The 26,257-nt window shown below is 34.5% G+C and overlaps 2 protein-coding genes across 3 annotated transcripts; one reads left to right on the top strand and one right to left on the bottom strand.

Moving 5' to 3' along the window:
• Positions 1-656: 656 nt before the first annotated feature.
• uhmk1 (U2AF homology motif (UHM) kinase 1) lies at positions 657-11,519 on the bottom strand. The gene is made up of 8 exons (XM_067459898.1): positions 10,847-11,519; positions 9,723-10,015; positions 8,186-8,377; positions 7,961-8,055; positions 7,804-7,880; positions 7,626-7,724; positions 7,321-7,409; positions 657-6,231 (listed from the first exon to the last, which is right to left on the bottom strand). The coding sequence occupies exons 1-8, from the start codon at positions 11,145-11,147 to the stop codon at positions 6,085-6,087; spliced, it is 1,293 nt and encodes a 430-aa protein (XP_067315999.1). The 5' UTR covers positions 11,148-11,519; the 3' UTR covers positions 657-6,084.
• A 617-nt stretch (positions 11,520-12,136) lies between these two features.
• Positions 12,137-26,124, top strand: uap1 (UDP-N-acetylglucosamine pyrophosphorylase 1). Of its 2 annotated transcripts, XM_067459896.1 has the most exons (11): positions 12,137-12,298; positions 12,912-13,204; positions 15,221-15,425; positions 16,835-17,010; positions 17,683-17,855; positions 22,218-22,411; positions 22,849-22,989; positions 24,087-24,275; positions 24,586-24,627; positions 25,159-25,225; positions 25,351-26,124. In XM_067459896.1, exons 2-11 carry the CDS (start codon positions 12,928-12,930, stop codon positions 25,441-25,443), a joined length of 1,557 nt encoding a protein of 518 aa, XP_067315997.1. In that variant the 5' UTR covers positions 12,137-12,298; positions 12,912-12,927; the 3' UTR covers positions 25,444-26,124. The 2 variants fall into 2 exon arrangements, with proteins under 2 accessions (XP_067315997.1, XP_067315998.1); XM_067459897.1 differs by lacking the exon at positions 24,586-24,627 and having other exon boundaries at positions 25,351-26,123.
• Positions 26,125-26,257: the final 133 nt, after the last annotated feature.

Raw genomic sequence — 26,257 nt, 5'->3', positions numbered from 1 at the left:
TATATATATATATATATATATATATATATATATATATATATATATATATATATATATATATTACACACACACACACACAAATTAAATCTTACTTGCACCAGACTTTTGAACATTAGTGTAGATTCTTTATATAGCCATGGCTGATATTAAAATTCAATACTGTTCATTATACTTTTTTTACAGGTATGATGTGCAAAAATCCAAAAGCAAACTTTCACTTTACACTTTACTTTAAGGTGTCATTATTACATTGAAATTATATATTTAAGTACTGAATAATATGAATTAATAACATGTACTTAGAGTTAGGATTGCATGTAATTATACATAATTTACTATTATTACTATACTAAGTACATGTACGTGTAACAAGGACACTGTAAAATAAAGTGTTACCCAACTTTCTAACACCACAGTAATGGTATCTGGCCCTACACAGTAAAAGCTGCAAAACACTTTAACAGTCTGAAAGGTAGTGCTGCCATCTAATGGTCAGGAACACTTTCTTCAAGGGTGTATGTGAGCTTCCTAATACAATTTTCATTCAATTAGTAGAGCATTTGATTTGAATAAAAAACAACAATTCAATCAAGAAGCAGCCATCATGAAGTTGGATCACACAAAAGCCATTGGAATAAAGACACCAGACAATGAGACAGATATTAACATTTTATTGAGAGAAACATGAAAATGATTCATTCCCTCCAGAGCTCTTCAACCAGTCTCCCATGATTCTCAGTGCACGATCGTCTAATCAAATTACATTTTACAAAAAACATCAACATCTTTCTTCTCAAATACATAAAACACTCATCCTTGCACTCAATGCTAGATTCAAGATCATTTTTCTTTTTCTTTTGTAGCGTTCAAATTCAAGTTTAGGTTTATTTCCCCTGCTACATATTAAGTGGACTTTAAGGCAGAGCTTCACAAAGAATGATCTTAAGTTCAGTCCAATCACATCTCTGCCCCGGGCATAAGACGACTAGGGAAATGAGGACGTTTATACAGGAACACATGATTGTCTTACATGGAGAACAATAATGGTAATGCAGGCTACCACACCTCTGATTTATAATTCAATTATTATGTATCTGCATTTCATTTATCAAAGAATATTCAACTTTTGAATAATTTGGAAGGAATTTTAGCTGTTGAAAATCCATATTTTCAGTAACAAAGAAATCATTGGCAAAGCTTCAATATGAAAAGTACATTTTAAAGAAAAGCATTGTGCATAGAATCTGCATATAACATTCAGAGACATAATTATCCTCACTGCTTGCTTTAGTGCTATAAACCCTGCACTTTTCCCTCTATAATGTACTACAAATGGACTGTAAACACTGTTTCTGCAAACATTTTGACCATACTATACGCAAGTACACTCCGTTTCCAATTAAGCATGACTTCACTACACACAGTAGATTCCACACAAAACTTAGTTCAGTTGCCTGTTTACTCAGCTTTTGGATTAACAAATGATTTCAAGCATCATCTATATACCTCTGATCCTGTAACAAAGCCCAATGCAGCACAAAAAAGCTGCCCAATCTTGTTCATATTCAGTCTCTGAACTATAACCCATATATCTTAATATCTACACATGATTCATGTCAACCTACGCTGCTCTTAAAGTTCACACTCATTAAATGACTTTACTGTAAGGTAAGATCTTGGTCTTTTCCCTCAAAGGTCATGTGCATGAGATACGTGTGATATATATGACTTCTTTATTGCAATGTTGAAACCAATAAAGCAGCAGATTCAGCCAATATATTTTTAAAGAGGGTTACAAAGGAAGTTATCTTCATAAATATGAAGGTAGATGACAAGGACGTTTGGCAAGCATTTTCTCCCTTCCTGATCAGCATTTCAGTATCTCCATTCTTGTAACAAACTCAAAAATATCTCTCACAATTCCAAGTGACCATTTAGAGCTCCAACCTCCAGTTATTAAGACCTAAAGAGCGTTTGACTCCCACGTCTATCTGTGGTTACACCCTGCAGTGTTTTCTCTTGGGGAGGCCCATTACTCACTACACAAACAAAAGCAGGCAAACTTCAGCACTGTGCTTTACTATTCATATGATCTCTGGTATCCAACTGGAACACATTTGAATGTTTCTGGACACATCTAAAGGCATTTGCGTGCATTTCAACATATGGCTTCCCTGCAGTGTTAAGTATTTCTCCAGGACTGCTGGTGGGATGGAAAAAAAGGCTTCGGAACAATTTTGGCACTTTCCTCACAGTCTAGCGTTCACTTACTCTGACATTATTACAGCACACACAAAAAAATAAGGCAGCATGAAATGATCCCTGACACACACTCATCTCTTCTATACATAAGTTAGTAATGGAAAGAAATCTCTCTGCTTTCTAAAAAGTGTTAGAAGGGGCCTCGGGGCTCTATTTGAGTAGCTTTGATGATATTGCTTAGAAAAAAGTAGGCCTTCATCCTGATATCAACTTTTATTTTGGATCGTCCAAAGTTTGGATGGCTCATAAGCATAAGATATACTTAACTGACTATTGCTATTCTCGCATCTAAAGTTCACTAATCTATAAATTTGATATTAATCTTTTATCACCCTTTTAAGAATTCACATTTAAACTGGAATCTTTCTTTTCAAACTTACATTTCTCATCTATTAAAATAAGAGTCACTTTCTCAATAATGTTTTGAAGCATGAGCAAGTTTTCTAGACTCACATTAGACCTCATATACACAAAACAAAAATAATAACTTCCAATCTGTTTCATCATAACCAACTTTTTCATCATAATATAAATTTGCCATTGTAATTAGTATAATCAATTCTTGATTTTGAGTAACTTAGCAACAAAGACTAGAAAGAATTATTAAACCTCTAAAAGTCAATTATTTGCTCACTGTGTACTCTGGCTCAAACAGGAAGAGGAATAAAACGAGGAAATAGTCTTTTTATTGTAAATCAGCCACGTCTACTTCATTCAGCTCATATATACTGTCTCTCTTTGTATTTGGGAGGTTTATCCAGACATGTAACGCGTATAATTTGTATCCCAATGCCTAAGAATTTCAACACAGAAAAGCTCAAATGTTTTACTAACTCAATCTTTCTAAACAAGAGCCAGTTTGAATTTCCAGTGGCAGAAATTCAGATTCATATGAGCAGAATACTAAAGATCTCCAGCTCACCATCTCTATTACTCTCTCAAATGTCATCACCATCAAAGTCAGAGAGAGAGAGAGATGTATAGAAGTGTATAAAATAGAGATCACTCACAATTTCTTCAAAGCTCAGAATCAGAATTTCAGTAAACTGCACAGATCTGGAATGACACACTCATGCATCTCAGTTCAACCAAAGCGCACTTTCCCTACATTAATGTTTAAACATTCCCATCAAAAAAAGGAAAATTAAATTAATAAAAAGAATAACTATTGGCCACACTGCCATTTAATCTACAACCTACCTAGAAAGTAAAAAATATATATATGGATAATGTTTTACGTTTACCCCTTAAATTCTTTTTAACATCAGCAAATTGAAAATCAGCCTTGTTCTTTCCTCACATTGTCTTGTGCACGTAAACTATTAGAGCTCACATATTATCCACAACTTATTTATATTAGTAGCCTCCTTTTAGTAAATTATGGCCATGATGAACTAATTAGTTCCCTTGTTTTGATTTAAGGGTTATTTCATCCAAAAATGACAATTCTCACATGAATTACCTTCATGTTGTTCCCAACCCGTAAGACCTTCGTTCATCTTCAAAACACAAATTTAGATATTTTTGATTAAATCTGACAGCTTTCTGACCCCTCCATAGACTGCAAGATTACTGCAACGTTCAAGGCCCAGAAATGTTGTAAAGACATCGTTAAAATAGTCCATGTGACTCCAGTGGTTCAACCTTAATTTTATAAAGCAACGAGAATACTCTTTGCACGCAAAAATAACGACTTTATTTAATTATTAAATATATTTTATATATCTCTTCTCCTCTGTGCCAGTCTCTATACCAGCCCCAGCCCTGCACATTTTGTATGTCTCCCATGTCTGACACAGCCACTTTAGGTCTTGCAGCCTCTAATAATGAGCTTATGAGTTGAATCAGATGTGTTAGATGAGGAAGACACACAAAATGTGCAGTGAGGTTTGAAAACCGCTACTCTATACGGTTCACTCAAGCACCACAACTCTAGTTAGCGTTGTACTTTGCTAATAGCCAAACAAAGTGAATAGCGTAAGAGAGTTACAGAGAAAAGACTGTTAAATGTAAAATAAAGTATTCTTGTCGCGTCATAAAATGAAGGTCAACCACTGGAGTCACATGTACTATTTTAATGACGTCTTTCCTACCTTTCTGAGCCTTGAAAGTGTTAATTAAATTGCTGTCTATGGAGCTTTCGGATTTTATCAAAAATATCTTAATTTGTGTTTCCGAAGATGAACGAAGGTCTTACAGGTTGGGAACGACACGAGGGCGAGTTTTTGGGTGAACTAACCCTTTACCTAAAAGGGAATGAATTATTACAACATAATCAAGATTTAGTAAAATGAAGGAACTATAGATTATAGTGTATGTGCTGATGTATTAGTAAGTCATGTGAATGAATTGTTAATTTGTGGCCACGATATACTTTTTTTTTTCACTTGTCATTTGCAGGGCTCCGTAGTATTGCAGTTTGAATATCAAGAAACATCAAAGAAAAAAAAGAAGAAAAAAAACCTTTTAGACAATATTAAATGTAAATAGTAAATGAGGAACATCTAACTTACAACTTCTCATGTGTCCGAAAGCTCTATTGTAATATTAATGACTTCACATATCATGCAACCACAGACTAACTGACTGAAAAGTACAATGACACCAGGAACACTATACCTATCACAACCGGAAAACTTGAAATAAATGTTTGTTAAATAATGACTTCAAAATCACTCACTATCGTTGTAGTCAAATAGCTGAAACAATTGACTTTAACATGTTTGTATAAAGCATTTCAACATTAACAAGAGTCTTTCCAAACTACTATTTAATGGTGTGCTACACAATTTGTGTTACTGTGTATTAGATAGTAAGTTTTAACAGCTGTGGCTTTTGAGTGTTAAAATAACAGCATAATTCATCCATGTGTTAGGGCAGTCCATCTTAAGGAAGGTAGAGTAGATAAGTTTTGCTCCTGAATATTCTCAAATGTGTGCTCTGAAGGTATTTTTTGTTTAATATATCATATCACTCATTTTAACATGGATATTTTCAACGGAAGTTCAAGTTTGACCTTCTAAAACAACAGTATATGGTTCAATAAACATCTCCAGAGAGGTTTTGACAAACATTTTGGAAGAGACACAGATTGTGGCTTTTGTGTTAGACATGGAGTCTCATTCCAGTCAACCCTGAATAAGCAAAGAAAAGTCACTTAAGAATGATCTACAGCAAAAGTCGTTTTTTTGTGCTCTCTCGGCAGATGCTGATGGATTTCTATCTTCGGTTTAAATGCGGTTAAACAGCTTTCATGGTCAAGTCGAACATAACTGTTAACCACGGCACAGTGCATGCAGGCCAGTGTATTTTGCCAGTAGTTTATAAATATGTGCATAATTACTGGAAATACCAACATATCACCACTAAAACTAACAACGGAAGAAAACAGGCCACACAATCTGCACATTTTGGAATTGTAGACATTCAAAGAGCATGTAAACCTAGTCTCTAAAGTGATCTGTTTAGAAGGCAGTGTAAACCAAAGCAGAGCATCAATGCCACTGCAAATAAATCGTAAGTAATAAAAAAGACAATGTATGGAAGCATAATTATTGAATGTCTGGCAACCAGCTACCACACAGTAAATACAATTGCCTTATTATGGTGTGATTTTGTAAAAAAGTAGGAAGCAGGCACTAAAACGTTTCTCCTTGTTTTCCCCAAGATAATTGCATGTGTGCCTGTATTCACAATTTTGATCTTAGTGACACAATTAAATATTAAAGATAGCACAATATATTGACACACACAACATGAGCTTAAATGCAGTCACGACTGTAAGGTATTTTACACGTTTTGTGTGGAGATGTTTGTGCAGCTTTACTGCACAGTTTGGTATAAGTAACCTCTCTTATAGGCACTCAGTGGATAAAACGTAGCGACCACAAACTTGCCATCAAACGTACGGCCTGTCAGCAGTCTTTGGGCTTCTTTGGAGTCTCCAGCATTTGCATACTCCACAAACACCTGCCAAGACAAGATGAAAGATGACTCTTCAAAACTGGACGTCATCTAGCACACTATACTTCTGTTGTACTCCAGACCGGTCTTAATTTTTTGAAGGTCTTGGTCTTGTCTCAACCAAATGTTTACTACTCGGTCTTGCCTCGGTTGCCAGTGCATTTTATGATTTATTTGCTAACATCATTATTGTAATAGGATGTACATCTTCCTACTTCAAATTCTGAACACAAATATCTAAGACTATTTCTAAATACACAAAAGGCCTATTTTCTCAGATATTGTTTACAAATCTGTCAAAACTGTGTTAGTGAGCACTTCTCCTTTGCCAAGATAATCCATCCACCTCACAGGTGTGGCATATCACGATGCTGATTAGACAGCACGATTATTGCACAGGTGTGCTTTAGGCTGGTCACAATAAAAAGCCACTCTAAAATGTGCAGCAAAATTATTTTTTATCACAGCAAAATTATAGTAATATGATACATTTCAGATTTGTTTTTATTGAATGATATTAATATATTTAGAATTATATATAATTGAGTGGTGCAAAATAATAAAAAACAAAGTCATTCTATTGCACATACTTACACACAGTACATAGTAGTGGTCAAAGGTGATGCCCAGGAAAATTTACATCTTCACACTTTGTTAAAATATTATAAAAAATACATAAAATATTTTGTAATCATATTCCGTAGTTTTCTTTTTTCCAAGTCAAATGATTCATTTCTGATAACGCAATGAAACGTCAAATTGTGTGGATATAATTTTTGGACAGGCTGTCATACAAAGAAATTATGAACAAGCAAAAACACGAGAGAACCAACTAAATATTAATAACCAATTATGTTGTAGTCAATACATGCTTTAATATGTGTTTTTTGCTTAGTGAAATAAACCTGTAGCTGTAGTTTGACTTTTTAATTTTTTTTTTGCTAAACAATTTTCTCAAATAAAACAACAAGTGTTAATAAATACCACCTCTGGACATCACTTTTGCCCACTACTGTAAATAGTGTCTATACAATTAATTTATTAGTAAAAGAAAATATCTACAATTATGTATATCCCCTTTTGATATTTCCTCACCTGTCCCTTTCCAGGATTTTCCTTTGGGATCAATAAGGATACAACTGTGCCATACTTCTGACATTCTTCTTTCATGTCCTCTATTATATCTAAGAAAGCCAAGAATTAAATGTGACTCAGATCTGATAAAAAAAAATATATATATATATATATATATATATATATATATAAATATATATAAATATATATATATATATATATATATATATATATATATATATATATATATATATATATATATATATATATATATATATATATATATATATATATAAAATAAAGAAAATGTAGAGACAAAGACTTACCCTCATACTCATCCTCATTAAACAGGTGACTGTCATCTATAACATTTAGTAGTCTCAGGACAGGTGTAGGCAGAAGAACCAAATCTTCGATATGAGGTGCTGAAACCCAAAGCAGTCTCTCATTCACACAAACACCACCCAATGTAGACAATGCTTGTAGATGCTGAGTGATACAAACCAAAGGGAATGCTGAAGAAAGGGTTGATCAGTGCTGCCTCAGCTGTGCTTCTGAGTTTCGGATCATTGTAAAGCATACTGGGAATGTAAAGACACATCGTACTTACTTTAGTAATGTTTAAAGAACACACTATTAAACTGCTTAGTTTACTTCCTACCTTTTGATCAGATCCCTCAAATGATAGACTGGGATAGCCGGGTAAACCAAAGCATTGCTTGAAAAGATATGGTCTACTATTGCAGAACTGTTATCCTGTAGAGACACAACAAAATCCCATCTTAGCAAGAACAGCAGGTCAAATAACACGAGGCACAGTATACGGAGAGAAAATGTTGAAAGCAAACATTCAAGGTAGAGTCCAGCTGCTCGCGTATCTGCTGACCTTCCATTCCTGAGACTTCACAGTTTCTTTCAGTTTGATTCCTGAGAACATCTCCAGAAGAACGATGCCCAGACTCCACATGTCCACAGCAGCTGTGCAACCAGAGTCGCTCTCCAGACCTGCCTGGGCCAGTGAGTTCTGCAGCTCGGCTTCAGGTGCCCGGTATCCATCCGTCTGGATGTACTTCACATCCTGTAAGGAACAGACAAAAAACCCTGAGGCTCATTCCCAACCTATATCTAATAATAAGGCACATTAATACTAAGCTACCATTCAAAAAATTGTAGTCAGTAAGATGTTGTTCTTTTTTTAAAGAAATTAATCCTCGTGTCCTATTTGCTGGAAATTGCCCATTTATACCACAGATGCAACCAGAAGGACAATACAATTTTGGTTGGAACTTATTGAGATTATCACAAAAGTTGAAATCTTGAGATGTACTACACGGTATATACTTTCATAAATGGTCAGTTTTTTTTGTCATATTATTCATTGACTTTTTTATTTTTTATTAAGTCTTATCATATATATATATATATATATATATATATATATATATATATATATATATATATATATATATATATATATATACACAATGTATATATATACATCTTATGATTGTGGCTAGATCTTGTTTTTTTAATGCTTGCATAGAATTGAAATTATATATATATATATATATATATATATATATATATATATATATATATATATATATATATATATATATATATATATATATATATATATATACACACGTTGTAATATATATGATGTGGAAGTCTCAGGACCAAAAAATGTTTGCCCAATCATTGCATTCAGTTGCTATGTCACATCCATAATTATGAGATGGCAACCTGTGACCTTCTACCGAGAGCTGTTCACATCTTCAGACTTCAGATTTATGTTCCTATGGCAACACTATCAATGGCAAAATGAATCTTCAGCAGTCAGGAGGTACAGGTCAGAGCTCTGTAAGTTTTTTACATGCATTAGTACTGTAATGTTATTTGCTTTGAGACATGAAGTAATTTAACGTCGTATCTCGTGGCAATTTGCAGACTCTGCAAAAAAATTTTTTTTAGCAGTTTCCAAAAAAATATTAGGCACCATGCCATTTTTAACATGTTTTAATTGAGCACCGAATCAGAATATTATTCTGAAGGATCATGTCATGTGACACTAAAGACTGGAGTAATGGCAGCTGAAAATTCAGCTTTGACTTAATAAGAGTTGAAATTCTAAAGCGACAGTATATTGTCATTAAAATACACATCTCCAGAGAGACAAACATTTACAAAGTTATTTTAAATTGTAATAATCTTTCACAGTATTACTGCTTTACTGTATTCGTGATCAAATAAATGCAGCCTTAGTGAGCATAAGATTTTTTTTTTAAGAAGACTTTTTTTTTTAAATATTACAAAAATCTTACAGACACCAAACGTTTGAACATTAGTGTTTGCTTGTGCATGTGAATGTATTCTGACAGTAAATGATGAGGTGTCTCATGCCAACCATTTCAACTCCTCACCTGGTGTCCCTCTTTAAAGCTAAGCCCGAAGTCAATGAGCTTAAAGCACTCGTCATCAGCACTCCAGAGGATATTGCGGGGCTTGAGGTCAGCATGTACATAGCCTTCTCTGTGCAGGAAACTAAGTGCCTCCAAAACATCACGGGCACAGTGCTGAATCAACCACATGGAGTGTCCCTGATTACTCGCCCTGACCAGCAATTCTGACACACTCGCATCCAAAAGCTCCAACAACAGGCAGTGAGTGGCCACACCGAATGGGCTGTTATTAGTGAACATTCCAAACAGCGTCACTAGAGAGACGACAGAGAAAATACCAGTGTTAATGTTAGGATTTATGCTGTAAAATAACATTTGGATCTCCAGGAGTCATGATCACTATGGTCAATGTTCTAGCAAACACAGACAAATAAAATGTGTATGTGTGTAAAATGTAAAAATACGAATGTAAAATGTATAAATAAAAATGTTTTAATGAAGTCAATACTACAATGTGTAAAACAATCATGGTTTTAAAAGGGCTCAAATACTGTAATGTTACTTCAAGTTTTTACTTTTGTATAATGGAGGGGAATAACACAGTAGTTTTCTACAAATAACTGAACATAAGGGAAAATTATCATAGAGCATAATTAATACCAATATAGTGGTAAACACAGCTGTTTAAATCAGTGGTTCCCAACCTTTTGACTCCACTTTACCCTTTGTCCATGACAATATTTGGAAGGATTCATATTTAAAGGGATAGTTCACCCCAAAATTTGAATTGCCTGTATACATGTCTTTATTCTACTGAACACAAAGGAAAATAGGAAGAATGTTTATAACCAAGAAAATTTCAGTAGGTTTGGAACAACTTGAGGGTGAGTCAGTCAATGAAGAATTTTTTTTTTTTTTTTTTTTTTTTTACCGAAATATCCCTTTAAGCTGATTATGTACTTCTGGTACTGCTGTTGCAATAAAATAAAATATGATATCAGTTTTATGTTTTTTTTTTTCTTCTTAAGATTGTGTTAATAATAATAGCAATGTAAGTAATTGTAAAGCTGCCCCCCCTGGTTGATAACCACTGGTTTAAATCTGTTTAGTTTTTTTAACTAGTCTTGATCCCTATACGTGGTTACCTATATTTTTATGTCCCTGAATCTTCTCCAGCACAGAGCTTTCCTTGAGGTACCCGTAATCACCACCCTGCGCGTCCGCCTGAAACTCCTTCACCGCGGAACTCGCCCTGCCGGAGCTCACCCGGTACACCGAGGCCGAGACGCCCTGACCCAGACGAGCCTGCACGTTCCAGACCTTTCCGTAAATCTCAAAAAACACCGGGCACGTCTTCTGATCCACGGCCCCCGGACTCACCGTCATCGCCGGTGTGCTGACATTTGGACTGGACATTTTTGCTTTGGAGCCAGAACTGCTAGCCATGAGTAATATCAATGATAATATGAGTTAGATACTATCAGGTTCATAATAAGTAGTGTTTGCTTCATTAGTTGCCCTTCACAGAAACTATTCCCCCTAAAATTATCTTTGCATAGTGCTTGTCCGCAAGCCAAAGTTTACAGCTAACTACCAACTGGTGACGAACAAGGACTTAAATGCCATATTATAACGCAAACGCACAAATTGGTGCGATCTGCCGCACCATAGTCAGACCTTAAAGATCTGAAAAGCCGAGGTGACGCCTCAAAGATTCAGCGGATCCATGAAACCTAGTTTTGGACTGAGAAAATCTTGCCAATGTTTTGGTGGCCATGATACCGGAAATGACGACTCTGTTTCGCCACTGCATTCGCGCAAATGTAAATTTAAAGCCATATATTTAAATATATCTACAAAACGCACCCAAGTGCTTTTTCTAGTTTATTAAAGAGTTTATCTCTTTATTAATACAATCTATTATTTTATAATGTAATTTATGTGATTTAAAGCAATTTAAAAAAACGAAACTGAAACAAAAATAATTAAGTAAAAAATTAAACAAAAACTATTGTTATGGATATTTTTACTTAAAAAAATAAAATCCCTCTAATTATCTTAGTTAAAGTTTGAATGTTTCTATGATATTAAATCCATTTAAATAAATACATAATTTATTATTGTTAAATGTGGCTTTCCAAAATGATAATTCTTAACTAAAAACGTAGGTTAATTAATTATTACCGCTAGGGCTTTTGGCAAATATATGAACCGATATAAATAGATTAAATTAATAAAGTTGATAAAACGATCAAATAAACGATAAAAAAAAAAAAAAAAAAAAAAAAAAAAAAATCAGTTGCATTGTAAGTCCCGCCCTTGACCCGAATCTTTGTCTCACTATTGGATACAACTATGATTGACAACTCGCCTGTCCATTCACAGGCTGTATAGAGACAGGAGTATGGGTGGGGGAAAAATAGCGCGTTTCATTTGACTGGTGTTTCCGTGTGTGTCCTGCCACGTCAGTCTGACGGATATCGGAGGAGGATCTCATCCCAGGCAGTGAAGGAAGGCGGTGCTCAGATGTTGCCCTGTCTTTAGTCATACTACTAAACTGAGAAGGAAGTATTGAATGACCAGCTTCTGCTCCAAAGGTAAGAATAGTATGATGTTAAATTTACCATCGTAAAACATTTCGCAAGGTTTGGCTCGGCAGAGAGCTGTGTTGTCAAGGAGGCGGTGCAGGCTATATTTGTGGCATTCCACGCAACTCTTTGATTTGTGATTGAGGGCAAACATGGGGCAGATAATTATTACAGTCTGTTGCATCTGAATACTATATCTTTCTTTTGATAAATGGCTATGACAAATTGATACCTTGTTGTATGTAAACAAAAATTGGATTATGAATTTTTGGAGCAGGTGTTAAATCGTTAAATGTAAACTATTAATGTGTTAAAGGTGTGTTAATCAGGGTGATGTCAGTGTTTTATCAGACTTAAATATGTTCAGTAGCCTTTCAGATGAACAAAAATGTTATTACTTGTGTTTCTGCCAATCAAATATTATGTTGATCTTTGAGTAAAGGTAAAGATCACACCTGACCTTAGGCTTAGCCTATCTTGAGTTTATTTGGTTGGGCACGTACACAGAGTGGTTATCAATTTATGGGTGTGATAAATGGGTGGATCTGCCAGGATGTTTAGAGATTCTTAGATAATCAGTGTCACTTTGCTTCTGCCTCTGTTCCATCACTGACTCGTCCAGATCTAACGGAGAGACCATGGACACCAGCAAAATAGCTGAGAAACTTGTTGAAGCCGGACAGTCTCATGTCCTCCAGTTTTGGGATCAGCTGAGCCCTGAGGATCAAGCTGAGATGAGAGTTGATCTGGAGAGCATGAACTTCATGGAGATAAATAGCTTCTTTAAAACTGCCATGAAAACATCTGGACAGAGCTCTCAGGAGAAAGTGGACACCAGGATGGAACCGGTGCCCCGGGAAGATTTGGGGAGTGTAACACGGGATCATGAATGTCTTAAAGAATGGGAAGAAAAGGGTGAGTTCAGATATTTTGCCAGTTAGTTTTCCAGCCTGGACAGATGACAAATTCCCCAAACCTGAGCACAACATTCTAGCTTTGTCAGGCCTGGAGAGCATACACCATTTTTTCCATCAGAATTTGTACAGGAGGCCTTTTTAAACACTTACGAGATCAAAGCAGGTTATGTTTTTATTTAATATAATCCAAATGTGATAGGATTTTTTGTTAGTCTTTGTTGAGCAGAAACAAATGTTGCTAAGAAATATTGCACAACAAAACACAAGGACTGATGCAATGTCCTCCCCAAACATTTGGACCCCAGAGAAATCATGACCATTGAGAGATGGGCGATTTCTGTCAGTGTCAAGCCCATCTGTAACAAGAAGTTTGAATAATAAACATTTTGTCCCAGTACTTAATTTTTGGGAGGATGCTCCAAAATGGGTTAAAACATCTGGTTCTGGTTAGAACTGACGTAATGTCTTTGCTGAAGTCGTGTTGAGCTCATTCAGAATCACCTCTTTAATCAGACCACATAATATGACACCCAAGCACCTTTTTTGTTCCACATCTTTTTTGTCCTATTCACATAAAAAAAAAAAAAAAAAAAACGGTTCAATATTATATTGAGTATTGTGGCATCCCTAATAATATTAGGCACATATTATAATGTGTGTGTGTGTATATATATATATATATATATATATATATATATATATATATATATATATATATATATATATATATATATATATATATATATTCGGTACGGTATTCACAGTTCAATATTGTGATTTGCATTTTTTTCGGTTTCGCATTTAATTAATTATTTTCATTTCTCTACGTTATTTCTCTCAGTTTATTTCGGCTCTGCTTGTGCCTGTGAGTCTACGCACTGATATGAGCAAATATCCAATCATATGCACTAAAGGTAGGGGGTGTTAGCCTTTTAAAACCTTGCCGGTTAAACATTTCATTCGCTTGCGCACTGTTTTGCATTGAGCCCGCCCACTAAACGTCTGTCAAACACACGTGATTACTCGACAGTCTTACTGCACTAACACTGTCAAATACACACAAGATTAACATATAAACACAGTTTATAGTCGGTTATGTCTAAAGTGAAAGTAAAATTGCGTGCCTCTATGAGATGTGAGCAGGTCTTCAATTGACAGCAGAGCAGCCTATAGTGAACACGCTGTCCTTAAAGGGACAGTTCACCTCTAAAATTATTTTAATTAAAAAAAAAAACTTTAATACAGTAGCTTTTAATCAATGTTGTATATTGAAGGATATGTAGTTTTAATTTTAGCCTACATTTATTCATTCAAATTCATACTTAAATGCTACTGTACATCTCTGAGCTGCCACTGTAAATCTTTATATATATTTATTTTATCTTATACAATACACTGGGAATGTGTACACGGGTTTTTTAAGTAAAGTTTAAAGTAAGGGGTTTTAAGTCTTTTAAGTGCAATAAAGAAAGTATTGCAATAAAAACATTTTCTCCTTAACCCTTTTCTGTTCCTGTCGCCTAAAAATAGAATACTAAAAAAAACGAACCTAAAAACCTAGGTATGTATTGAACCGTGGACTAACTGTATTGTTGCATATACACATACATACATTTAATTCAATAAAAATAGTTTTTATTAATTATGTTTTTAATTCACATGAAATCCATATTTTAGCATATTCAAGGCTGTGTGTGGGTGAAGTAACATCAAGCATAAAAGTAATTTATGTAAGATAAAGTGGGCCTCATAAAAGTCTAGGATAATCACCCCTGTTATCTACAAATAATGAAAAGCAAACTATTGCTCAAGAAGCCAGACTTTTTATATATCTGTCATCTACATAAACATCCATCTCTATTCTCGCCATAGTTTGGTTATTTTAATTTGTATAAGTCATTAATGCATCATATTTTATATGTGATGGCAACAGGAACTTTATACATGAATAGTATGACATAATATAACAACTATTTTCTAAAGAAGTGACTGAACCTCCCATCATTCCACACAGGCCTGCGCTGTATATCGGAGAACAAAGTTGCGGTTCTTCTGTTGGCTGGAGGTCAAGGGACACGGTTGGGTGTATCATATCCAAAAGGCATGTATGATGTTGGCCTCCCTTCCCACAAAACCCTCTTTCAGATCCAGGCGGAACGCATCCAAAGACTGGAACAGCTTGCTGAAAAGCAACACACAAGGAAGTGCTGCATTCCATGGTGAGATTATACAATAAAGCTTATTCAGGTACAGTGCACTTACAGGAAAAGGTGTGGATAATTAAAAAATCTACTTCACAGGGAAGTCATTTGAGTTAACAATTGTTGAATCTAATTACTTGGAATAGTAGACTTGTTTTGATCTTTCTTGAGAACGTTTCTGCCCTTTTACCGTAATGCAAGTGACCTCCCCGCTATGAATGCAATTGCATGGTTTAGTCAGTGTGAAATTGGTCTGACATGAGACCAGCATGTCTTCCTGAGGAACTAGGTCAGACTTCAAAAGAAAAAGAATTTTAGAGCCAGTCTCTAACCAGCAGAATTGACCTCTGACACAACACATATATGCATAATGGCCTAATGATCAGCTCTAATTTTAGCTCATTATTTATAGCCAGATTAAAATACTTTATCACTGTATGATCGCCATAATTATATTCCGATATACTTTAAAGAACACCTCAGTATTACCATTATTTTAGTATCCAAAATGTACCATATTTAATTAAAAACATGCTTATGCCATCATACTTTAAAAAATTAAAAAATACCACAACCACAAGGTTCATAGATATCTTTTTTCCAATCAAAGTACTCAACACGCTCTCCTAGCTAATTAGGTGCTAAGAAGACCTATGTCTCTGAAACATTTGCATTGTCTCCTGCTTGAGCTTAAATGTTTAAGAGTGCAGATCTTTTGTAACTATTCAATTCACATTTGTTTGTATAGCTTGTATTGTATTTATTGCTTTTCACAATAAATATTATTTCGAAGCAGCTTTAGAGAAAAGTCGTGTTTAACTTTATACATTATGATTTAGAGGTGACTGTGACCAAGTATTCAGAAATCTACTGTTAAAGAAAATATAAATCATGCAATTAACTAACATCATGCTTTAATTTTAGACAGGAAAAATTAGCTCATAAAATCATCACGTGTTCTTTCAATCGGCAATTACTGGCCTGGCGTGCATTAGTTTTTTTAGTCGTTTTCATGTATCTGTGTGAACTGGGATCTTTTTGACAATGGTGTTGCCTGTACTTGAAAAATGCAACAAGAAAAAAAACGTTGCACAAACCCCCCACCCCCCAAATTGTGGTGCCAAACTTGTACAGTAAGCAACAGCTAGCCACTTAACAACAGACCACTATTCAAAAACTCACATTTGTGTGCTTTGGACAGTCACGGAAACACAGCACATTGAGAACTCTTTAATTCTTACTTTTATTATCTTAAATGTCTATTTTGTTACTTCTTTTTACTGTATTTTACTATGCTTTTTTATTTTTAATCAAATAAATGCAGACTTGGTGAGCATAAGAGACTTCTTTCAAAAACAAACTTTTGTTATGTACAGTGGTGTGTTTATACTTTAAGCAATGACATGGTCAATGTTTTGATACATCAGGTACATTATGACAAGTGGCAGAACAATGGACATGACCAAAAACTTCTTCATACAGCACAACTACTTCGGCCTGAAGGAAGAGAATGTGTTTTTCTTTCAGCAAGGCATGCTTCCCGCTGTAGACTTTAATGGGAAAATTATTCTAGAGGGCAAAAGCAAATTGGCCATGGCACCAGGTACGTTTTTAAAAGCAAGATTAGCAACTCTTGTTGACAACTTAAAGGCACAATATGTATTTTTTTTAAATATCCAAAAACCACTTGAACAGTGTTATATATTTTGTTGACTTGTGTACTTACATTATCCAAATCCTTTGGATGCATTTATCAACAGAAAACTAATCATTGTTCTATAACTCAACACAGTTAGTCTTGTTTTCTAAATCTTGTTTTCATGATTTTCCACGAGTAACATGTTTTACCATGCCTAATATCAATTTAGCTTACTGCAGTGTGCAACAAGTGTCTCATAGTAGCCACTGAGCGAACGCACAGATTATGACTGTGATTATAACATTCTTATTATAATGACACAGATTATAACTTTTAACACACTTGAAATAAATACTCATAAATACTACACACTGCATCTTTAAAGCAACTTTATTTACATATGAGGTATGTCTGTAAATAGTAAAGATTCTTTAACCTTATTTTGCTCATAAATCAAAAAACAATTAGAAATGAAACTATTAGAAATTTCCCAAACAAACTCCATGTTAATTAGCGTTACAGTGATCTTACAAAGTGAAATCATGATCAAACAGCTTGGCTTGCTTAGTCTCAGAAAAATTAGAAATACTGTGAATGTTCAGCACTTGTATGTTTTCTCTGAATCCCCATATTCAGATGGGAACGGGGGGCTGTACAGAGCTCTGGGGACTCAGAACATTGTGAAGGACATGGAGACAAGAGGAATCTCCTACATCCACGTCTACTGCGTAGACAACATTCTTGTTAAAGTGGCTGATCCTGCTTTCATTGGTTTCTGTACACTTAAAGGAGCAGACTGTGGTGCAAAGGTAAGTAACATACCTAGCCCTGCCCTTAATAAGTATTTTCTCTTCTATGCGTAATGTAGAAAACATTATGCACATACGATACTAATACAAATTTGTATTATACTTGGTGTGTTATTATTTAGTTTTTATCTTTATTTGTGTATATATTGGGAATATATTGCTTTATCTGCTTCTCCACAACCCCCCACCCCCACCCCCAATTATAAAGTGCAATGACACGTTATTTTGCTAGTCCACTAGATGGCACATCTGCTTAGAAAAAACAGCAAATACAGGGATTTTACACTAATATTATTATACTTATATAATACTTTTATATATATATATAATATAATATAATAAATGCTCTTTTGAACTTTCTGTTTATCAAAAATTTCTCATGATTATTAAAAAATGCAAAATAACTGTTTGGCATAAATACATAACATTTCTTGAGAACCAAATCAGCATAATTGAATGATTTCTGAAAGATCACGGGACACTGAAGACTGGAGTAATGGCTGTAACTTTTGTTTTGTATCTTGTAGTAATATTTCATAAAATTACTGTTTTGTTTGTTTGTTTTTCTATATTTTGAATCTAATAAATAATTACAAACTTTAACATTTTGTACACACCCCAAACCTTTTAACGTTAGTTTATGTGCAGTTTAAAAAAAAAAAAAAATGTATTACACATTGGAATGACTTTGCTTAGTTTAGTACAGTTATTAGTAATCTTTATCTAAACATCAGTTTTTTTGTTTTTTTGAGGGACTTTTTGGACAAAGTAGTAGTGAAAGTCATGAAATTGCATTGTATGAAATTGCATTTTAAAGGTGCCCTAGAATTAACATTTAATTAACCTTGCCATAGTGAAATAATAAGAGTTCAGTACATGGACATCAAATACAGTGAGTCTCAAACACTATTGCCTCCTCCTTCATATGTAAATCTTGTTTGTAAAAACACCACAGAAAAACAGGCTATTTTCAACATAACGTCACATGTAACGCAATTTTTTGGATCCTTAATATGTACGCCCCCAGCATTTGCATGTCAGCGAATGTTCATTGTCAGGCGTAACTGCACAGTGCACAGCTGTCAGGAGTTCAGCAGACAAACAAGCGTCACGCAAGGAGAGCGAAAACGGCAGATCATGGAAATGAATGTTATGATCCAGGCTGTGCAGAGGATGTGAGGACTTTTCATAGCCTTCCCACAGATAAAAAATGTCAACAGTCATTGTTGATGTTTATTTACAATCGGATACCATAACAATTTAATTCAAAGTTTGTCATTTGCTTGGCCCATTTCACCACGGAGAGTTTTTCTAACCTGGGGCAATATAGCAGGATTCACTCAGCGTCTAAAACTGAAGAAAGGGCCGATTCCAACCATATTCCTGCAAGCAGGAAGTAGTGATTTTATCCACTTCTTGGCTGTCAAACTCATTTCTGATTAAATTGAAAGTTTATTAGTAAGACAACATTACGATCAATAATATACCCTATGTTGTCTAGATTCAACGCAAGATGCTAGTAAAATAACAATTGGAAACTTCAAGTAGCACACATAAAAGTTTGTCAAATGACAAAGGTTAATATTATTTCCTGCAAGTGTTGTCATAAAATACAACAGTAGATACGCATATTGATCCCTTTTGACGGATTGAAATCTAAATTAGCCTATATTTCATCATTAACACAACTCAAAAGATAACTATGTTTACTACTACTGTTTAGTTGCTTACAGATTGCTCACTCGATCTGTGTAACTAACGTCACCTTCTTTAAACAATAGTCATTTGACAAGGCTTAGTCAATTTGTTAAATAAACATACATTTTTAAGAACTGAGGTATTATTATTTTGCAGCGGGTGAGTGGTAAACATGACACTGACTATTTTGAGTGGCTTCTGTTCTACATTACTTTGTTTGGCTAAATAAATTGACTGTAAACAACATTTACACGCTACCCAGTTCAGTTCGTGATCGAAAGTTAAGAAGCTATCATTGCCATGACGGGTGGTATAGATGTGTTAGCTGTCATCGAGTAGCAGTGCAGTGAAACAGCCAATCAGAGCAGAACTCTGCATTAATATTCACAACCCTTCCAAATGAGGCAAAAACAGAGCATGACATCCTAGGGACAATTTCTTGGGTTGTAAATGGACCTGTAAAACCGTATCTGGACATTTTTTGACCTTAAATAACCCACATACCCTCTATTTAGATATCAGAGAACAGTTTAAAATATTTTTTTCAAATCTATGGCACCTTTAAGTAGCAAACTATTATCATCTAATTGTTTACCTTGTTGTTTAATGATGTTTATATGTTAGGAATGTTTTGATGGGGCCCTGGGCTTAGCCGCACATTCTATAGCAATGAAGTGTGTTTCCTTATAATGTAGTTTCAGGTAACATGTTCTCATGTGCTTTCGCAATCTTCGTACACAACATCAAGAAGGGGAACATACTTTTACAAGTAACAGTGGTTATTCTGGACATTTTAAATGGTCTCCAGTCAGGAGCTAAATTGCCTTTAAAACTCTTATATAACCAGCTTGGTGATGCAGAATACCAATTAATTATTCTCAGTGTAACCACAGTCTTTGACGTATTGTAGCGGTTATGATGCTATGGAAACCAAAATAGCTAAGCTGAACCTAGCAGGCATTTTTATCATACAGGTTTAGTGTTTATACACTTTCCATTTACATTATCAGGAATAAACATTTTTTTAATAATCATTCAACTCCGTTACATATGAAAGGACTGAGACTTCACAGTAGGTGTGTTCATGAGGAGTATCCTTTAACACAAGAATGAAACTTGCCAAGTTTTACTTGTGTGACCAGTTAGTCATGTAATGTCTAATTTTCATTAAAGTGCTTGTTTTATGTCTGAACATATTTTTTTGTTTCAGTTTTGTATTTCACCATGTGAACAAAATGCCTTGAAAGCGCCATTTGATTCTGCCTCAAACTGAATAATTAGATTACAACATGCGATTCGTGAAAGTATCTGCATGTGATATTTGGTTCAGACATAAATACTCAACAGCTGGTTTTGAATACTGAGCTTTCCGAAGCTGCTAGTAATTAAACTGTTCCTGCGTGACAGAGGGACGATGGTAAGAAAAATTGGACCCACCCACCCCTCATAATTTCTGAAGCATGCACTTAAAGTGGCTTTAGCTTGAAGCCTCCCCCGAATGCTAACCCTTCATCAACTGAGAAGTTTGTAATTTGTTACTCCGATGAATGGAAAGGGTTTTCTGCTTTTGCGTTTTCTGTAATTTAACACAGACCTCAGGCAAACACAGCACACAGGAGTGTGTGGGCCATTCAAACACTGCCGCTAGTTTAGTACTTGACATTTCAGTATTGATAAATTTGCCTTTTCAGCTTCATTCATTTATTCATTTGAATTAATTTAAACTTTTCAACTTAATATTTTCAACTTCATTTAAATGTAAAAAAGACATCTTTAACCAGTTGTTTTAGACTTGGTTTTATTACTTAAATTATGACAAATTGTTATCAGTTAACAATCTTTATGACAGCTGAGAAATGCAAACAAAATCAAAAGTAAACATTTAACAAGAGTTTGTTGCAGTGAATTTTTTTGTTCTCTTGTGTATTCGCTCTAAAGTGATTTAACTTTTGTCATATAGGGCCGGTATAAACGATGATAAATTATATGATGAACGGACAATATTAAAAATTTGAATTTAGGCATTATAATGTACATTACGTTTCAAAAGTTCATATTTGATCATGTATAAATCATATCCTATTATTATTTCTAACAGTTAAAAAACATGAGATAATATTTTTGTAAAAACCATAATACTTTTTTCAGTATTCTTTGATTTATAGAAAGTTCAGGAGAACCGCATTTATTTAAAATAAAATAAAAATTGTTACAATGGAAAAAAAATGACTGTCAACTTTGTTCAATTGAATACATCCTTGCTGAATGAAAGTTTTTTTTTAAAGAAATCTTACTTACCCCAAGCTTTTGAACATTAGTGTAGGTCCTTTATATATTCATGTTATTGCTGATAAATGGCTGATATTAAAATTGTAAACTTTTTATTTCTATTACAAAATTAAAAACACTAAAAATGTAAGCAGCACCAAGAAACTATGAAAAATGGATATTTATTTTTAAAATGTGCATTTAAATTGCATTTAACAGTAATTCAATAATTAGTTTCTAAAGATGTACTTTATGTGAGTGCTAGATGATCTAATTGTAAAATAAAAAAATGCGTGAATTACACGTGTAGGACATTATTAAATACACTGATATTGAAAACATGAAATGCGTCAATGTTGTGCTGAAGTCACATATCCGTCTACTTCTGATTGGCAGGTTGTGGAGAAGACCAATCCAACAGAGGCGGTGGGCGTGGTCTGTAAGGTGAATGGGCAGTATCAAGTTGTGGAGTACAGCGAGATTACCTTGGCAACGGCAGAGAAGCGAAGCACCGATGGCAGACTTATGTTTAATGCCGCCAACATAGCTAATCACTTCTTCACTCTCACATTCCTCAAAGAGATTGTGAGGTTAGTCAATGTCACTGTAATTTTTAAATCTTTTTTTTTTTTTTTTTTGGCAAAGTATGTTGGTCAATTTTTGATTATTCATTTATGAATCACATATTTTGGAGCCGTTTGATGATATTTTGTCGCTAGGCAATGATCTCCGAAACACATTAAACAGTAGAGCTATTTCTATGAGCTATTTCCAATGAGCTTTGCCATCTTGTAAATACTAGGCAGGATGGATCTGACTTTAATGTGCACAGAGAATGAGGTAAAGTCAGAAAGGAGGAACATCTGCAGTTTTTGAGTGTCTGGTGTTTTAAACACAGATGACTTTGCCAGACGTGTTCTCTTATTGTCATTTTTATGAAATTTTAACTGAAAGAACATGCTTCACTTTTCTGTTATTATCTGCCCGCCCATCCCTCTATCTTTATATCTCTATATTTTTCTTTTAGGACTCATGAGCCACATTTGCAGCACCATGTGGCACAGAAAAAAATTCCCTACGTGAACACACAAGGACAGCTAATCAAACCTGACAAACCCAATGGAATTAAGATGGAAAAATTTGTCTTCGACATATTCCAGTTTGCCAAGTTAGTGCCAGGACTTTGTCCATTCCTCTGTGCTATTGGCTGAAATGGTCCTTTTTATCCACGTTTCAGTAAAATGGCTAAGTCAAATAAATTGATTGTGCATTTTATGTAAAACGTATTGAATATCTGTGTTGACAGTGTGCTGTCCGTTGTTTTTGATTTTCCTTTAAAACACGAAAGTAGCTATCAAAATGTCAAAGCAACTCTTTTCAGTGACACCGCTGCTCTGACTCTATTATGAGATCTGAAGTTCCAGAGAGCCTCAAAAATCTCGTAAAGACTATAATTAAGCTAATCATATAAAAAAGATTTTTTATTGCATCTTTTTGGCATGCTGCAGCAGTTAAAATGATATCTAGTGAACTAGCTTAATTTTCAAATGTGTGTGTGTATATATATATATATATATATATATATATATATATATGTATATATATATATATGTATATATATGTATATATATGTATATAAAATAAAAATTGACCTTTTTTTTATTTTTATAAACCTCTATACCTTAGATACACCTTTAAAATAGAGTGGTGGAGGAATTACTTCAAAACCCAGAAGACTAATATGCAGTGATTTTCCTGTGGGGTTTTATGATTTATTTATTTTTTTTAATGTGAAAAATAAAGACTGTGAAAATCTTAACTTGACGATATTTTGTTTTGTTCTACAACATAAATTAGGCTACACACAGTCATATTGAAAATGCTAATTTAAGTTACTTTAGTGAATAGATCACGACATTTTGGGGTTTGAGTGTGTGCCGTTTATATTGTAGATCAAAACGTCAAAGTGTCATTAAGTTATGTTTACTACATGCTTTATTTTACTCCTAAATAGAAAAACCTCATAGAAAAATCTCTAGGGAACCCTTAGCGAATTTTCCAGGTTTCAATGTCATCCCTGCACCACTCTGGAGGCAAGTCACTCCAGATGGGCCTTCCTGTAAGGATGCGATGTCACATGAAAGCTGTAAATGATTGGAAATTGTTAATATCTTTAAAAAAGAATGTAAACAAAATGTGTACAATATGTATTGCATCTGGCATGGTCAGTAAGTTACAACTTGAAACTTTTTTTGTGTATGGCAGAAAGTTTGTGGTATATGAAGTTCTGAGAGAAGATGAGTTTTCGCCGTTGAAGAACGCTGACAGTCAGGATGGGAAGGACAACCCCACTACAGCCCGTCACTCCCTCATGTCCCTACATCACCGCTGGATATTAAATGCAGGAGGGCATTTCGTTGATGAGAATGGAACCCGTATACCCGCTATACCCAGGTGAGACAAACACTCAGGAATGAAAATTCTATCAGTGTTCACTGTTTTCCCACCTCAGTGTTGTTCTAAACCTCTATGTTGTCATTTTTTCCCCCATGGAACACAAAATGAGAATTTCTGAAGAATCCTCACAATGCTCTTATCCGTATGGATGCAGGCCTATGGATTATTTTTTATATTTTACTTAAACCTAGATTGTCTCCAATCTTTTATTTTTGCATACATTTCCTTCCTACCTGTGTTCAGTTTCACTCCCATTGATCTTCAGTTATAGTGTAACCACACTATATTTCCTGTGTAACATTTCTAGACATGGACCAGCAGGGACAGTCACTCCTGAAGTCAGCCAGAAGTAACTATTCTCACTGTCGTATGTAATGCATGGTGATGGGGCTTCGCTCTTAGTAGATTCCGTGTAGCTGTTAGAGCTCAGTGGGAGATGATGTCCAATCCCAGGCAGGCTGTAGTAAAAAAGGTTGGCATCTTTGAATTGGCTCTGACCCAAAAGGCAGCTACTAATGGGCAGAATAATATGCATGCTGGGAAATGAGCATCAGGCATGCTGAACATAATAACAAATAATCTGGTGTAGGTGCTTATAATCAAGTTTTCTTTTTCTGCACAATCATAGAAAATGGCAGAGTTTGTAGTATGAATATTTAAATATATTAAAAATGGTTGCGTTTAGGAAAAAGTGATTGTGGTCGTCTAAACTTATTAATGGGTGAATCTTTTTTTAATGGGAAGTTTTTTTTTTTTTTTATTGATATGAAATGTCTGATTATCTACAATCATTTAATATCATATGTGACATGATTAATGTATAATCTGGCATGATCATACAGATAAAAATCGCTAACAGATTTTGGTGCTCTGCCTACAGCCTGAAGGATGGAACAGACCTGCCAATCAAATGTGAGATCTCTCCTCTTGTGTCATATGGTGGTGAGGTAAGAGTCATAAAGATCTAGTCTGAGTTTTAAGTAACGTTACCTAATATATGGTATAGTTGAAAGGGGAATTTTGTTTTAGCCCATTGACTCTACTTGCTTATTAATAGTCTCTTGATTCCAAGGGGTTGGAGCATCTTGTGAACGGACAAGCTTTCCAGCCCAATCTGGTCATCGATGAGAGTGGCGTCCATGAACTCGTGAAGAACGGCCTGTGAACATAAAGCCGGCTGCTGCACTTGAAACCAAAATGAAGACTATCTTTATTATGTTCATCTCACTTCCTGCCAGGGTGGAGGAAACTGTGAAATTTTTGTTTAATGAATTGAAGAAACAGGGAAAAAGAAGGATAATCACAATCAAACCATTTTATGATCAAATTATTTATTTTGCCAAGACTTATTTTTTATATAAATGTGTAGTGCTTTTGTCTTGAATTGGAACTTATGAATTTAGCTGTTTAATTTATAAATGGATGTAAAACATTACATCAAATGATACAGAATGGTATATACTATAGGCTTTATTAATGAACCCTGCTAAGATTATTATTATTTTTTTATTTTACAAAATATAGATGTATGTAAAAACTACACAAAACAATAGATGTCTGTTTTTTTTTACAGGTATGTTTTTTTGAGCAGAAAAAGTGAGTGAGAATGTGACATTGCATCAGACTTTCCAGTACAGGGTTTATGGTAGATGTTCTGATTAGTATCTTGCAGCTACTGAGAGTACTTTAGAAAGGGTGCACTGAGACGCCTACTCTTCTCTCTCTTTTATTTTACAGTCTGTATATCTCACTTGCAATCTTTAGCACTTCTCTCATTTTCAGATTAGCCTTAATCTGCACCATCTATAGTTTGTGCACGTCCATGTATAAAATATTTTTTCATGATAAAAGATGCATTTGTTTGTTGTCTTTATTTCTCATTAATCTTGGTTTACAAGATGCATGAAAATTGGAGCGTAGCATTGCATGTAATTTGAGAAAATGGAAATGCCCATATTGCTGCAACTTTCGAGACAAAT

Source organism: Pseudorasbora parva, chromosome 12, assembly GCF_024679245.1.
Source record: "Pseudorasbora parva isolate DD20220531a chromosome 12, ASM2467924v1, whole genome shotgun sequence".
Taxonomy (NCBI): Eukaryota; Metazoa; Chordata; class Actinopteri; order Cypriniformes; family Gobionidae; genus Pseudorasbora; species Pseudorasbora parva.
The sequence above is the reverse complement of the archived record's forward strand: the minus strand, read 5'-3'. Positions and strand labels throughout refer to the sequence as shown.